Source organism: Anas platyrhynchos, chromosome 17 (genome assembly GCF_047663525.1).
Source record: "Anas platyrhynchos isolate ZD024472 breed Pekin duck chromosome 17, IASCAAS_PekinDuck_T2T, whole genome shotgun sequence".
NCBI lineage: Eukaryota > Metazoa > Chordata > Aves > Anseriformes > Anatidae > Anas > Anas platyrhynchos.
This window is the reverse complement of record NC_092603.1, coordinates 991,643-1,006,483: the sequence shown is the minus strand read 5'-3', so window position 1 is coordinate 1,006,483 and position 14,841 is coordinate 991,643. Positions and strand designations below refer to the sequence as shown.

Sequence of the window (14,841 nt, the reverse complement as noted above, 5' to 3'; positions counted from 1 at the left end):
AGTGCCTTTTCTCGTTATAACACAACTTTTGCAATAGCGTAGAAATGTTGCCCTTTTTTTGGTTGTTGTTGCCTTATTTTTTTTTTTTTTTTTGTGGTTTTGTATTTGTGTGTTTGTTTTGAGAGGGGATTTACCCTTGTCCACATGGGGCAAAATCATCCCCACCCAAACAGTATCACTATCCCAGTTCCTGGGATAGAACCCTGACCTCCCCTTGGTGAGAAAAATAAAAAATAATAAAAATAAATAAATAAAAGTGCAATTTCCCTTGTGCTCGCTTGAGTTTTGGACGTTTTCAAGTGGGTTTTACTCACCCTGCACACTGAGCACCACCACCAGCACCACCAGCACCAGGCAGCCCAGCCCGCTCAGCTTCAGAAGGACTCCGTGCCACCGTGGGCACACGGCGGGAGCTGAAAGAGCCCATGGTATTGTTCAGAAAGTGCTTTCTTGTAAAATAAAATTAAAATAAATGAAATGAAATGAAATAAATAAAAAAAATAAATAAATATCATATCACATCATATCATAACAAAATAAAACAAAATAGAGCCCCTCTGAGCAGAACTCGACAGACGCTTTGCTACCTCCACAAAAAACAAAAAACAAAAAAAAAAAAACAAAAACAAGTGAAAACCCAACGATCTCAACCTTCTCTTTGCATTTCCCACCCCAGGACGCTCCTTGCACAGGTCCTGCTGCTCACCGTGGTGCAGCTTTGGCTGGAGCAAAGCCTCCAGGTGCTTGGAGGGGATGGGGAGCGGCTGGGCTGCGGCTTCCCAGTTGCACCAGTGGGTCCCAGTGGGGAAGGAGTCCCGGTGGAGGGCTTTGCTCCTGTTGGAGGCTTGGTGCTGAGGTTGGGCTCGGAAGTGAGGCTGTCACCTCTGAGTGCTCTGGGAGGCGGTGGGGGTCCTCAAGAGCAGGGGGGACAGACCCAAACTCTTGGGAAATTGGCCTCATTTAGAACAGGTGGCTGCTGGTGGGACTTGGGTCCCTCCACACCTCCTCTCCACCAGGGTCCTGGGCATGTTTTGCCAAGCTTTGACTTCCAACGGCTTGCGTTAGGGCTGATTTTTGCTGTGGGGATAGCAGCCCCAGCAGTGAAATCGTTGAAGCTCTGGCCATTTGCAAGCTTCCTTCTCCCCCTGTCCTTCCTTCTTTCCTTCCTTACTTTCGCTGCCTGCACAAACCGGGATCAACCCCGCACCCCAACTGGCACTTGGCCGTTTTTCTTGGCCAAGACGCAAGCGGACCCAAACGTCAGCTCTTCCTGGAGCTCGCCGTGAGCGCCCACCACCCAAAATCACACTTACTGTGATGCCTCTCAGCAGGTGAAGAGCCCCCTCTCCGGGCTGCCTTAAATCGGCATACATAATTTCCCCAGCCATGGTCAGCTTGCCCGCCCACAGAAGCATCCCAGGAGTGACAACGTCCCCGGGCAACCTTTGTGTTATGACCAACATTCTTGCGCCTGCGTCCAGTGCCAGGAAATGGCTTTTTTTAGTCTTCTTCTTCTTCTTTTTTTTTTTTTTTTTTTTTATAGATACATAGATATATGCTACAGACTTTCCTTTCACAGAATCATCTAGGTTGGAAGAGACCTTCCAGATCGCCCAGTCCAACCTCTGACCTAAAACTAACAAGTCCTTCACTAAATCATATCCCTAAGCTCAACACCTAAATGTCTTTTAAAGACCTCCAGGGATGGTGGTCCCTTTCAGTCGAAGGATGGCAGGTAGGCAGTCATCCTCAAGGCAGGAGGAGGTTGCACCTCTGGAGGTGCAGAAACACCTTTTGTCTTTAGTGACCACAGCAAGCACTGCGGTGCTGAGCTACCAGGAGAGTAGAGAGGTGACAAAAGACAAAATAAAAGCCCTTCAATGTATATATATATATATATATATATATATATATATATATATATATATATATATATATATATATATATATATATTTTAATGGGGGCAGGCCAATGCATACCAGCAGATATACAGGGAAGGAGGATAAAGGTGGTATTTGGTGTGTCTTCCCTGGAATACGGCTTGGGCATCAGTTGTGTGTAAACCAAAAGCTGGAAGGGGATGGTTTTGATTGCAATTTGTTGCTTTTTCTTCCATGCCAAGTAATTTATCCTGTAACTTTTGCACCAGAAGAGGCAAAGAGGGTTTTTTTTCCCTTGCTTATTTTCTGCAGCAAAATAAATATGCATTATCTTGATGTTTAATTTCATTTTCTCATGCCAGCTTGACCTAGTCTCTGCTGCATGGAGCAGCTGGCACTTCCTAGGACTTGGGAAAAAGCACCACCAATCCATTTTGCTATTTGTTGTTGCTCTGCCTTCGGATTTCATTGACTTCATGGAAAATTTTGTACTCGATTTTCTGCATTGAGCAGAGGCAGGACCACTTTTACATTTCTCTTCCTTCACGGTGACAAAAAAAGGTGTCAAAAAAAAAAAAAAAAAAACAAAAAAAAAAAACAAGAGATGACCTCCGCAACTAATAAAAAAAAAAGGCTGCAAAAGGGCTCTGCCTCCATCCTGACCATAGCTTGCAAAACTTTTAAAAATAATAATAATATTTTTTTCTCTTTTATGTAAAAATCTGCATCCTGATAACATAATTGCAAGACATTTAGTTTGGATAGCCTGGTTTCAAAATCTTCCTATTTGAAGAAGTTCCTCCAAGAGATGAAGAAAAACAATATAAATGGGGTAATGCTGGGGGAAAGCAAGATCTGGCTGTGGTGGGGCATTGGTGGGATGGGCACTGGCCAAGGTTTTTGGGTGGGTGAGGACAGACTCTGAATTTTACCATGCAGCCACCTCTAAATCCATCTGGAGGTCCTCAAACAAGTGCAGGTGCCTTCAAAAGACACGCATCAGCCCTGCATGCTCTTTCCATCCTCCCATGTTCCCCTAGAGCTACAAACCTTGCTGCAACCGATTCCTTAGCATTCTTCCTAAAGGACTCTCAGTAGGCATTGTCCCAGGGACATCCCCCTGTCCCCTGGGACACTTATTTCCCATTTCTCCTATTCCCCTTAAGTGTGCTGGTACAGAAATTGACCTCCTATGGGGTAGTACACACCAACGTTATGATTCTAGAAAATGGGGATGTACTGCCGAGTACTTTGCCATGCAAGGGGATACCGTAGAGCAGAGGTCCCCAAAATGCTTCCTTTCTCTCTCTTTTCTCACACTTCATCCATCTCCAGCCCTCACAGAGCAATGGAACCACCTCTGTGGCATTTCCTGTCCTTGCCCTTGTTCCCAGTTCTGGTGCAAAACCATTTTTGTTCCACAATACCGAGTTTATCAAAGGCAAGCATCCCCTGTAAGCCACCTCACAGTTTCCCCAGCTTGAGCGACTCTCTGGGACCCCAAGAGCTGCACCACCCCGCTTCTTCCCCCTGCCAACCAATCGCCACCCGGGGTATCCTCTCGCCACCACAAACCCGTGGTGGGGACGGAGGATCGGACCCCGCTACCTGCGTCCCGGAGGGGTCCCAGCCTCTCCGCAGCACCCCGCTTGCATCGCCTGTCCAAGGCCATGTAGCCATCCTCATCCTCCATGGCAGAAGGACACGCAGCAGGTGGAGGGGACACAACAGGGTCCAGAGGACAGGAAACCAAAATGCTCAGAGCTGTACTGGTGAAGTGCGAACCAGTGGCGGGGCCGGAGCTTCCTGCCACAGCTCACGGCCGTTCAATGCCCCTGTTATATATTGAGTTGTGATATGTGGAGTGGTAATTCGTGTTGAGAAAATGGTTGATATTAATAAAGAAGGGGGAGATTTGGGAGTGTGGCCATGGGGGTTGGAAAACCCCGTGATTGAGATAACATTAGACTCTTAATGATGAGGCCATCAGGAATATAAAAGAGTTTAGAGGGAACAAAGAAAGGTGATTCAGGAGACTCCATGCAGTCTCTGGTTTCTTGTTCTCCAGCTGGTCTCTTGTTCTCCAGTCATTAAGGCATGGAATTTCTGGGTGTTTGCTGTTGTTATATGCAAAGTTGTCTGACCAATGAAAAGTTGTTTTGAAAAGAACTGCTGTGGAGAGAAGGGTGTAAGAGGGGAGCCTGCCCTCAAGATAAAAAAGGCAACACTGATGAAGTTATGTCATCAATAAAGAAGCAGGAAAAAAGAGTGAAGAGGAACAGTCTGGCAGAGTGGAGACCAGGACAGGAACAGGCACTTTGATCACCTAATAAAGATGGGTTTGACCTAACTCAGCAAACTGCTCAGAGAAGCTTGTACAGAAAGTCACTGGAAATAGGCGCACCGGAGCTGGAGAGAAGCTCGAGCTGAGAGAAGCGGACCTGTGCACACAACTGCCCCTCGCTGGTCAGCAGTTGCGCATTATGGGGAGTCATACGTCCTTAGGAACAAAGACTGTCCTGGTAACCTTACAGCTTATTCTCCTTATAAACAATCGGACAGTTTATGAGCCTGAAACGTTGGACCAAATTGAGGTCAAGGTGTGGGACTCTGCAATTAAAAACGACAAGGTTGCAGTGAGATTGCTCGGCACCTGGCGAGCAATCCCTGAGGCCTTAAAGAGCCATGTGGGGCCACAGTCAGAGACGTGTGGTTTGCCAGACAGTGAGGGAGCTGCGGGCTCCTTTACTGATCCGACTGCTAGGGCACCGGTCCTTCTGCCGCTACAGCCATCGAAGGCTTTTGTTGTTACGCCCCCTGTTGGCCTAAACGTGCCTTTCGACCCAGGCCTCATTGGCCTTGAAAAGGAGATGGGTATGCTTTTCTTTGATCCGGGAAGAACGGGAGACATAAGGCCTGAAGACCGAGTTGCTTGACAACTTAAAGCGAGACATTGTTCAAAAGGAATGGAAGATTGAGACTGTTAAGTCATGGATCTTAAAGGATTGTTTGTTACCTTTCCTGATTGTACATATGTACAGGCATATTCGGGTTTAGTATGTAAAAGCGATGTTCTATATATTTAGAATGTTTGCTGTTTGTGTGTGCGTGTTGGTGGAGCGTAGACTCCCCGCACACCCAGCACTGTTTAATTGCCTTTTATACCTTTTATAAGTATAAATAGTATAGTATAGTATTATAAATGAAGTCTCAACTCAATCTGAATTTGTTAATATTTATAAAAGCTATAAAAGGTATAAAAGCTATAAAAGGTATAAAAGCTATAAAAGGCAAGTAAATAGGGCTGGGTGTGTGGGGAGTCTATGCTCCACCAACACGCACACGTGAACATCAAACATTCTAAATATACAGAACATTGCTTTTACATACTAAACCCGAGTACACCTATACATATGTGCAATCAGAAAAGTTAACAAACAATCCTTTAAGATCCATTACTTAACAGTCTCAATCTTCCATTCCTTTTATTGATTACAAACAAGTCTCCATTTTCCATTCCTTTTGAACAATATGTTTCGCTTTAAGTTGTCAAGCAACTCGGTCTTCAGGTCTTATGTATCCTGTTCTTCCCGGATCAAAGAAAAGCATATCCATCTCCTTTTCAAGGCCAATGAGGCCTGGGTCGAAAGGCACGTTTAGGCCAACAGGGGGCGTAACAACAAAAGCCTTTGACGGCTGTAGTGGCAGAGGGGCCAATGGCGTAGCAGTCGGATCAGCAAAGGAGCCCGCAGCTCCCTCACTGTCTGGTAAACCACACATTTGTGAATTGTGGCCCCACATGGCTCTTCAAGGCCTCAGGGATTGCTCTCCAGGTGCCAAGCAATCCCACTGCAACCTTGTCATTTTTAGTTGCAGAGTCCCACACCTTGACCTCAATTTGGTCCCATATTTCAGGCTCATAAACTGTCCAATTGTTAATAAGGAGAATGAGCTGTAAGGTTACCAGGACAGTCTTTGTATGTGAGGACGTATGATTCCCCATAATGTGCAGCTGCTGACCAGCGAGGGGCAGCTGTGTGCACGGCTCCGCTTCTCTCAGCTTGAGCTTCTTCCCAACTCCGGTGCACCCATTTCCAGCAACTTTCTGTACGAGCTTCTCTGAGCAGTTTGCCAAGTTTGGTCGAACCTATCTTCATGAGGCGATCAATGTGCCTGTTAACGTTCTGGTCTCCATTCTGCCAGCCTGTTCCTTTTCATTCCTTCTTTCTGCTTCTTTATTGATGACATAATTTCATCACATCCTGTTGCCTTTTTTTTTTTTTTTTTTTTTTATCTTGAGGGCAGGCTCCCCTCTTATACACTTCTCTCCACTGCAATTCTTTTCAAAACAACTTTTAATTGGTCAAACAACTTTGAATGTAACAACAACAGCAAACACACAGAAACTTCCATGGCTTAAGGGCTGGAGAACAAGAAACCTGAAAGAGACTGCATGGAGTCTCCTGAATCACCCTTCTTTGTTCCCTCTAAACTCTTTTATATTCCTGATGGCCTCATCATTAAGAGTCTAATGTTATGTCAATCACGGGGTTTTCCAACCCCCATGGCCACACTCCCAAGTCTCCCTCTTCTTTATTAATATCAACCATTTTCTCGACACGAATTACCATTCCATATATAACACTGGGAAGCAGCTTGTGGATGCAGAGGGCATCCCTGGATGAACCCATATGGGTTTAATCAACCAAAAATATTCCTTCCTTCATGGAAGGGGGCAGACTTAGCTTAGCATAGGGGTCATTGTCCGCTGGAAAGGATTCTTCCTCCTCCTTCCAGCACCGTTTGCTTATGTGGGGGATGCTCAGCCCCTTGACTTCTCCTTCTGCTACTCTGTGCAGGTTTGTTATCCGGGGCAATGGCCAATGTGCCTACATCAACAGTGATGGGGTCAGCAGTGACTGGTGCTCCCAGCTGAAGTATTCAGTCTGCAGCCACCCCCTGCAGAGCCCCAGGGGAGCATAGTTGGAGAGCCCTGAGTGGCCCCCTGCAGCATCCTCCTGCATCCTGGAGTCGCCTCCGAATTTACACGTGAAGATGACGAAGAGAAAGCTGCTATCATTAAACCCCCTTGTGTAGGGTTCCTGACGGTGCTTTATTTAAAAAAATAAGTATTAATTTATTTTAACTTCAGCTTGCAGAAGTAGAAACTCCTCGAAGCAACAGCGTGGAGCTCTGGGATCAAAGGATCCTTCAGCCATTCGTGTCTTTGCGGCAGTTGCAGAGAGACTTGGGAATATCCAAAAGGTTTGGAAAAAACATTTGTCCAGCACTCCGAAGCTTGAGGGCTTGATGCCCTTGTTTGCGGGATTCAGAGGTAGGAGGAGAAAGGGAAAGCGGAGGAACGAAGCAGAGCTGGGAGAAGCCACCAGCCTCGAAGCTCTGGAGCTGCTTTTTGGCATCCTGGTGCCGTGTCCCATCCCGTTTGTGCCTTGTCGTGGCTCCCTCAGTTGAAGCTGTGCTTAAATCTTGGTGGCCTCTTTCTGGCAAATCCAATGCAACGGCGTGCTGCACAAGTGGGAGCGGAGCTGCCCCTTCAATATCGCCGCACAGGCATTCGCCCTCTTTTCCCCCATCACCTGCAGCCTGGGGAGCACCGTAAGCAAGATTTTAGTCAGCACAACAGAAAGCGCTTGGATGCAACATTTCATCTCTTCAGATGGTTGTTTAGCCCCCCAAAAAACTTTAACCAAGTCAGCCGTTCAGCTTGGAGTGTACCACCCTGTTTGCCTCCTGTTTCTCCAGAGAAAGCAATTTTCCAGCTTTTGCCCCACAAAAAACCAACCAACCAAACAAACAAACCAAAACAAAAATACAAAAAATACTAAAAAAAAAAAAAAAAAAAAAGAAACAAACAAAAATAAACAAACAAAACAAAACAAAACAAAAAAACACTTGTTTCTCCTCCCCATACACCCTCTGCTTTGTCTAATAAATATTTATCTCTCCCAAAAGCTCTATTTTTTTTTTTTTGGATATCAAAGTCAATGTGGCTACAGGAGGACCCCAGCTGCAAAATATCCCGGATTAGGGCATCTCCTTTTTAACCAGTTGAAATTTCCCTGCCTGAAATTGCAGCGAAAATACTTAGGAAAAATGCTTTGATTACTTCTTCCTCTCCTTGCTGAGCAGCTGGGGGCTGCGGGCCCGCATTGCCCAAATTTCATTTGTTCCCCACCAGCTCAGGAAGGATTTTGGGGGGAGTTTGTTGTCAAGGAAGCAGGTGAGCAGCCAAAATTTCTCCGGGATGGGGTTTTTGTATGGGTCTTAGGAACAACTCACAAATCATCCTGCAAAGGGGATCCATCCATCCACGTCCACTCCTCGCCCTGAGTCGGGATGGTGCTGAGCCCCGTCCAGCTCCCTGGTATTTCTTTGCTCATGGCCCCAATGAAGTTCTAGGGGAGGAGGAAGCAGACCCCATCTCCCTGTTTTTCCCCACCTTTCTCCCTCTTTTCCACCCTTCTCCACTTTCCTCCCTCTTCTTCCTCCCTTTTTCCCCACCTCTCCCTTTTTCCAGCCCCTCACCCTTCCCCCCCCCACACTTTTTCCCCCACTCTCCCTCTTTTTCCCACCTTCTCCCCCTTCTCCCCCTTATCCTCTTTTTCTCCCCTTTTTCTTCCTCCCTTTTCTCCCTTTTCTTCCCCGCTCCATCCCTCTTTTCTCCCCCTTCTATTATTATTGTATTATTGTATTATTGTATTATTATTATTTCCCCCTCTTTATTGTAATTTATTTTTCCCTGACATCCAAGTGTCTCTGCAATTTGGGCAGGCAGCATCAGCTACAAAAAAAAATCCGATTGCAGTCGCGATGCTTCTCTTTGGTCCTTTACCTTCTCCTCCACGCTCTTCAGCATCACCAATTCCGCCCTCCTGTCCTTGCAGTCACCTCCTGCCTCTTCCCAGGACAGGGTTTTTGCAGAAACCCAGTAGCATTTGGTGGCGAAGGGCTGCCAGCCCGCAGGGCAGAGCCAGCAGCCCTCGGCACCTGAGGCAGGGGTTGGGGACGTGAGCTGGGTAAGGGGCGAAGCTGGGAGACCCCTCCCCAGGACCCTCCCAAGCTTTTCTCAACCCCCTGTTTTATTTTGTTTTGTTTTTTAGGAGAAAAATCTTTATGAGAACTGGGGGGAAAGCTGGGGTTGGAGGGATAGGAGCAGAGGTTGAAGGGACAAAGAGGGGTGCATGGAGAGGGGAAGGATAAAGGTGACACCACGGAGGGAAAGCAGCAGGATGGGGAGTCCAGGGGGGCTTTCCCTCGCTGTCGGGCCCCGTTTTCTGCGTGGAGGGGCCCAAAGCAAACCAACACCTCCGTAACAGCGTGGGCTACCTGGTGTCTGGTGGCTCTCGGCCTCGCACAGCCGCTCTCTGAGCCCCAGCTGGAAGTAGTTCAGGGAGCAGTTGGAGTTGGTGGTGTCCTTGCCCAGGCAGGATTCCCAGGAGCACGAGCCAGTGAGATTGAGGCTGTTTCCATCTGAAATTGGGGGGCGGGATGGGTTTGACCCCAGGATGCAAGCAGTGGGGTGAAACCCTTGTGCGGAGCCACCCTCGGCATGGGACGGAGCAAGGTGCTGCCAGAGGGAGCAGGGATTTGTGGCAGCACAAGCATCAAACCCACAAAACAAACAAATAAACAAAAAAAAACAAACAAGAAAACAACCTGGTGTGTCCAGGAGATGTTCTCTAAATACAGGTGCAATACGGAGCTGCCATGGCTTTTTTGGGGGGGATTTGATTTGTTTTCCCCCCACCCTGACACCCCGCCACTCACCGTGTCGCTGCAGCAGCCACACCACGATGCCCGCCAGGACGGCGGCCCCAACCCATCCGGTTCCCATTATCACCCAGTACCACCGGCGACCTGCAACGGGACCTGTATTGGGAGAGAAACCCACATCGTCGCCATCCCTTCCCTGTTTTAACCCCCTTCAGTTTGGTGTCCACGTCATGGGGACAGTCACATCTGTCCCCCCTCCCCCCCTCACCCTGCATCCTGCAAGGTGGCTTGGAGGGGAGCTGAGAAGCAAAAAAAACACCCACAAGCTGCCTCCCTCGCTCGGCCGAGGTGATGAACAGCAGCTCAGCTCCTTGCACCCCGTGCTGCACCTGGGAGGGGGCTTGGGGGGGTCCTGGCTCAAGGGAAGGGCCCAAAATGAAGCCTTGGGGTGCTCAAAGCCACAATTGCTGCTCGGTTGCAGCCCGCTTGCAGAAGCCCTCGAGCGAGGTGAGAAAGGGGAGCGTGCAAAAGCTCTGCAGGTAGCGGTGTCCTCGGGGAAATTCTCCTTGCAGCACGTTTCAGAGAGATTTGGGGAAAGAAATCTGCTCGTGCAGCTGCTCTGCCCCGTAGCGGAGGTGGACGGCAAACATCCTCGAGGAAAATGAGGATTTGGGCCAGAAAAAAAAAAAAAAAAAAAAAACTCTTCTTCCTGTGTTTTCCCCGCCCCATTCTAGGGCCCAGCAGCTCCAGAGTGGCACCAGGGACAGCACCAGCACCGTTTGTAGGGCGTCCAGCCCACCTCCCCCAAAAGATATAGGCCCAAAGCCCAGAGGGACCCCAGCACCCATGGGTACGAAGCAAATCCACTCACCGGGAGGCTTTGGGAGCTGTGGGATGCCTCTGGGACCCGGCGGCAACTCCAGGTCGGTGTAAACCGTTGTCAGTGCCATTGCCAGCAGTCCCCAGGGAGCAGCAGAGCCAGGTGCAGGGGCAGAAAAAGGAAATTATTATTATTTTATATATATATATTTTTTTTTCCTGGAGGTAAAACTGGGTGAAGCGGCGCTGGGTGTCTGAGCCTCGCCTGCTGCCCTCTGCTCCCCAACCTGCTGAGGCCGCCCACAAAAAGCGGTTTCCGAAAGCGAAGCAGCCTCTGAGAGGTGCAAAGGGAAGGACATTTATTTAATTAGCATAAAACTTAAATATATATATAGCAAAAAGAAATATCAAAATCAAAAGCATTAAAAAAGCAATAGCAACCCCTTCTTCTCCAGGAGAGCGGGGTCAGGGCAGGGCTTTCATCTCATTTATTATCATGTTTGCATTGCAATTATCTTCTTGCACAGAGGTTTGTGCACCTTGGCACCAAGGTGGGGAGGGGAGCATAATGCCCTTTTCCATGCAATTATCCTCAAAATTCCACTTAATAATCAGTACCTCTCCCTTTCCCACCTTTGGAGGTGAGGGTAAAACCTTGGAGGGGGGAAGAAGAAGCAGAAGCCACCAGCGCTCAGCCCCTTTGCCTCCAGCACCTCTGCAAGCCAGGGACAGGTATAAGGGATGGGGATTTTAGCAAAAATAAATAAAATGAAATAGATTTTAGGGTAGAATCTGCACGGCTGCTCCCTACCTAACATTTTTTGCAAAAGTGCTGCAGAACTGTTCCCTTGACAGCAGCAGCGGGTGGTTTAGCACCTTTTCAGAACCTCATCCACGACAAGATTTAACAGATTAACACCTCGTTATGTTTTGTGTCTTCGTTTAATTTTTAAGCCACCAAACCCCAAACCTCCCTGTCTTCAGCCCTTCCTGCCTCTGGCTTTTTGAATTTTCTTGGTTTCTCTTGGATTCTGCACTTTCTCTTTTAAATAACCCCCAGGCAAATTTCTTTTCATGCAAAAGAAATTTGCAGCAGCAAGAAGTCCACCCCAGGATGAAATTTCCTTCCTATTTTATTTTTCATTTTAATTTATGGGCCCCTTCCAACTAGGGATATTCTATGATTCTGTTTTTTAAGTCCTAGCATCCCTGTTTCCTCTGGTTTATTTTTGCTCCGTTTCACCCCATAGTTTAGCACCTTCATTTATTTTATTTTAATTTATATTCTCACAAATCCTGGTCAAGCGTGAAGAGATGCTTCACCCCAAACATCACCCCCATCATCTCCCTTCCTTTAGATGGCTGAGGCTTTGGAGGTGCAAAATTTCCATTTTCCATAAATTTCTCCACCAAAAGTCTTTGGGAATATGGGCAGTGAAGAGCCACCTCATTAAGAAGGTTGGATGTCATTATTTCGTCAATGAACCTTGCTGGATTTATCAACTAAATTCAGGTTTGAGATATCTGAACTCACATCACAGCCTCTATACCCCAACTATTGCTCCAGAGCAAAGAGTACAAGGGTTGTAGAGCAAAGTGGTGGAAACGTCTCCTCTGTTTGGGGTGGAGAGGACAAAATTTGGTGGAATTAATGACTGAGAGAAGGTTTTTGTGGAGAAGGGGTTGCACAAGCCTCTGTGGTTGGTGGTGGTGAACCAGCTGAAGAAATGCTCCAGGGGAAGAAATGGGTGAAACACCTGCAACTTTTCCCACTTTTTCTGCAGCCCATCCCAAAATCCAAAACACCTTCACACACCAACCAATGCCAACGAGGTGACGGCTCCCATCATCGCGGCACGGATCCCCCAGACCCTTCTTGTCCCCTCTTAGGCTGGGGAAAACAACTGAAGCCCTGAGGTTTCCTCCTGCAGCAGCAGCGCTCTGCTCTCCCTCGTGCTCTGTGAGGTACTGGAGGATGTGGCTTTGCTCTGCAGGTCTTTTTTTGGTCAAATAAAGCAGACGAGAAATCATCTTTCTCTACCAGACAGCCCCAAACGGGGATCCCATGGCACAGCAGAAAGGATGCGTCCATCCCATTGTCCTTTGCCTACATTTTATGTCTGTACAAATTCATGTTGAGGATTTTTAGGTGTCCTTTCAACACCCAAAATTTTGGTTCAAATGATTTTGCATCCACTGTGTTTGATTTATTTTTTTTTTTTCTAAATAGATTCCTCTTCCAAACTCCATCCTTCACCCAAAACCCAGAGCTTGGTCCATCCCAGTAGCCCGTCCCATCTTTCCTGCTTCACCCCCTCTCTTTTGGGGCTGGAGCTGCCCAAAACTAACCTATAAACCCCCTTTTTATTCGACCACCTCAAACACAACCTTTCCCAACCCAAAACACATTATTATCACCTTATTTTCTCCGGTAGAGGGAGCAACACACAATGACTACTCCTGCTCTGGATCACAGAGGCTTCCCCCCAGCTGAGCCAAAGCTCCCTCCAGGCATGGGTCCCAATTCTGGAAAACTTCAAAAATCAGCGGATTAAAATTGAGCTTTGAGTTTGCAAAGGGCAGGGAGTAGGGGAATTGAGCCGGGCAAAATTCATTTACACTTGCAGGGAGCAAACCCGCTATAAAGCTGCCACCCAGCATGTTCAAGAACCCTTTTTCTCCATAAAAGGGATGTTTTCACCAGTCTGTGGCCAGCCTAAAGGTGCTCTTTCAAACTGAAGTGTGAAGAGACGCTGCTCTATCTTTAAAGATAAAATTGGAAAAAATAAAATAAAATTGAAAGATGGCTTTCTTGCAAAATTTGTCATTTTTGAAGGAAATGGGGGTTGGACCTGATGATTTCTTGAGGTCCCTTCCAACCCCTACAATTCTGTCATTCTGTGAAAACATAAAGCAAATTTCTAGAGACACCTCCTGCCTTGGCGGCAGAGGAATTTGGTGCTCTGGTTACTGCTGGTTTAAAAGCAGAAAATATGGCCTGAATATATGGCATTTGATGGAAAGCTTCCCATGCCTTCTCATCATGTGCTGCATGTCCTGCAGAGCTCCTGTGCCTCCAAGAGCTGCCCACAGCTTCGTCTGGGAGAAAATATGTGTTTTAGCAAACGGGCAGGTTTCTAATGGAAATGTGCGCTTCTCTTTTTATTTTTATCTTTTGGCCACTCCTCCTCAATATTTTATTAGCAAGGCGGAGTGGTTAGAGCAAGGGGCAGTATTTAAAAGGGGAAAAAAAGAAAACGTTTCTCAGCACACCAATCGCTGATCCACAGCTTTGGTAACAGCCCTACTCACACAGCATTGGAGGAAGCAGGGAGAAGAGAGGTTAGGAATAATGAACAACGCAGCATGACATAATTTCCTGGGACAAAACAACCGGGAATTGTTTTATGACAAGCTACACTCTGCTGTCATGGGAAGAACTTCTTCTGGATGCTCTGAGCAATCACAGCTGAGACTGGGAGGAGGCTCAGTGACAGCAGCACAGCCGCCTTTAACCACACAGGTGCTGGGACATGCCTGGGGAAAAGTAATAATACATTTTGGGGGACTTTAGTGAGCAATTTGCAATGCCAAAGGGTGTCCGGGATGAGGAGAGCAGCCACGGGTGCACAAATGCACACAGCCGCTTGCTCCGCCTCCCTCCCACTGAGTTTCCACAAAATGCCTGGATCATCTTGCTCAGTGCTGTGGAAATCCCCGTCATTTATCTTTGCTGCCCAGATGGTTTCATTCTCCCTCCCCCAGCACACTTTTCCCCATCAGATCCATCCCTCGTGCTCCTGGCAGGGTCCTTCAGGCTCCCCAAATGTGCAGAGACTTGGCTGCATTGTATGGGGCTCGATGTCCTTTGGGACGTGGAGTCCTGCTACCGAAACCCTGCCACATAAACCCACAACACATGGAGACAGGCTCCCCTTTCTGAGCCCCCAACCATGTGTTTGCACATCCCAAGGGGGAAAAATCATCTTGATCTCCTGGAAGTCCTCCTCACTCCTTCTCCCCTGTGCCCTCTGTACCCACAAGAAAACAAACAAACAAACAAAAAGATATTCCTATTTTGAGGGGACAAAAGGTTATTTTGAGCAGCCAACCAGACCTCAAACATCCTCAAAAACTTCAGTTTTGCCCTAGGAAGAGGTGAGTCAAAGCCACATTACCATGGCCCCCACTTTGCATGCAAGTCCTTGCAAGCCAGCTCAGACAATAAAATGTTGTATTGGTGCTTTAAGTGTTACTGCAGTACGTGCAGCATTACTCCCCCACCCCGGGGGCCTTAAACTCCTTCCCCTGGCTTTCTTCAATAAAAGTAACAGAGGATTGCTTTCGCTTTTGTTATCAGGAATTCATTTATAACCTGTGTTCAAGTGTCAGCCACTGAGGTTTGAG

At 47.5% G+C, this 14,841-nt stretch overlaps 2 protein-coding genes across 5 annotated transcripts in view; one reads left to right on the top strand and one right to left on the bottom strand.

The window, feature by feature from the left end:
- Positions 1-7,505, top strand: part of LOC106019355 (C-type lectin domain family 2 member D) — a 70,043-nt gene extending 62,538 nt beyond the window's left edge. Inside the window, exon 9 of one of the 2 annotated variants that reach the window (XM_072025018.1) lies at positions 6,741-7,505. In XM_072025018.1, the coding sequence (XP_071881119.1) occupies positions 6,741-6,864 (124 nt within the window). In that variant the 3' untranslated portion in view covers positions 6,865-7,505. The remainder of the gene's footprint in view (positions 1-6,740) is intronic. The other variant, XM_072025022.1, reaches the window with a different exon arrangement.
- On the bottom strand, positions 7,123-14,778 carry LOC119718691 (killer cell lectin-like receptor subfamily B member 1A). Of its 3 annotated transcripts, XM_072024938.1 has the most exons (7): positions 12,853-13,162; positions 10,487-11,149; positions 9,670-9,771; positions 9,229-9,372; positions 8,735-8,889; positions 8,182-8,297; positions 7,123-7,485 (listed from the first exon to the last, which is right to left on the bottom strand). In XM_072024938.1, exons 2-7 carry the CDS (start codon positions 10,563-10,565, stop codon positions 7,362-7,364), a joined length of 720 nt encoding a protein of 239 aa, XP_071881039.1. In that variant the 5' UTR covers positions 10,566-11,149; positions 12,853-13,162; the 3' UTR covers positions 7,123-7,361. The 3 variants fall into 3 exon arrangements, 2 of the variants coding, with proteins under 2 accessions (XP_071881039.1, XP_071881038.1); XR_011803876.1 differs by adding an exon at positions 14,719-14,778 and having other exon boundaries at positions 8,735-9,372; positions 10,487-13,971; XM_072024937.1 differs by having other exon boundaries at positions 10,487-13,162.
- Positions 14,779-14,841: the final 63 nt, after the last annotated feature.

Excerpts from the sequence above, each read along its gene's own strand:
- LOC119718691 (XM_072024937.1), bottom strand. The coding sequence starts at position 10,565 with ATGGCACTGACAACGGTTTACACCGACCTGGAGTTGCCGCCGGGTCCC. Across the intron at positions 9,373-9,669 it reads GTGGCTGCTGCAGCGACACG|ATGGAAACAGCCTCAATCTC; the intron begins GTGAGTGGCGGG and ends CCCCAATTTCAG. Across the intron at positions 8,298-8,734 it reads TGAAGAGCGTGGAGGAGAAG|AACTTCATTGGGGCCATGAG; the intron begins GTAAAGGACCAA and ends CTCCTCCCCTAG.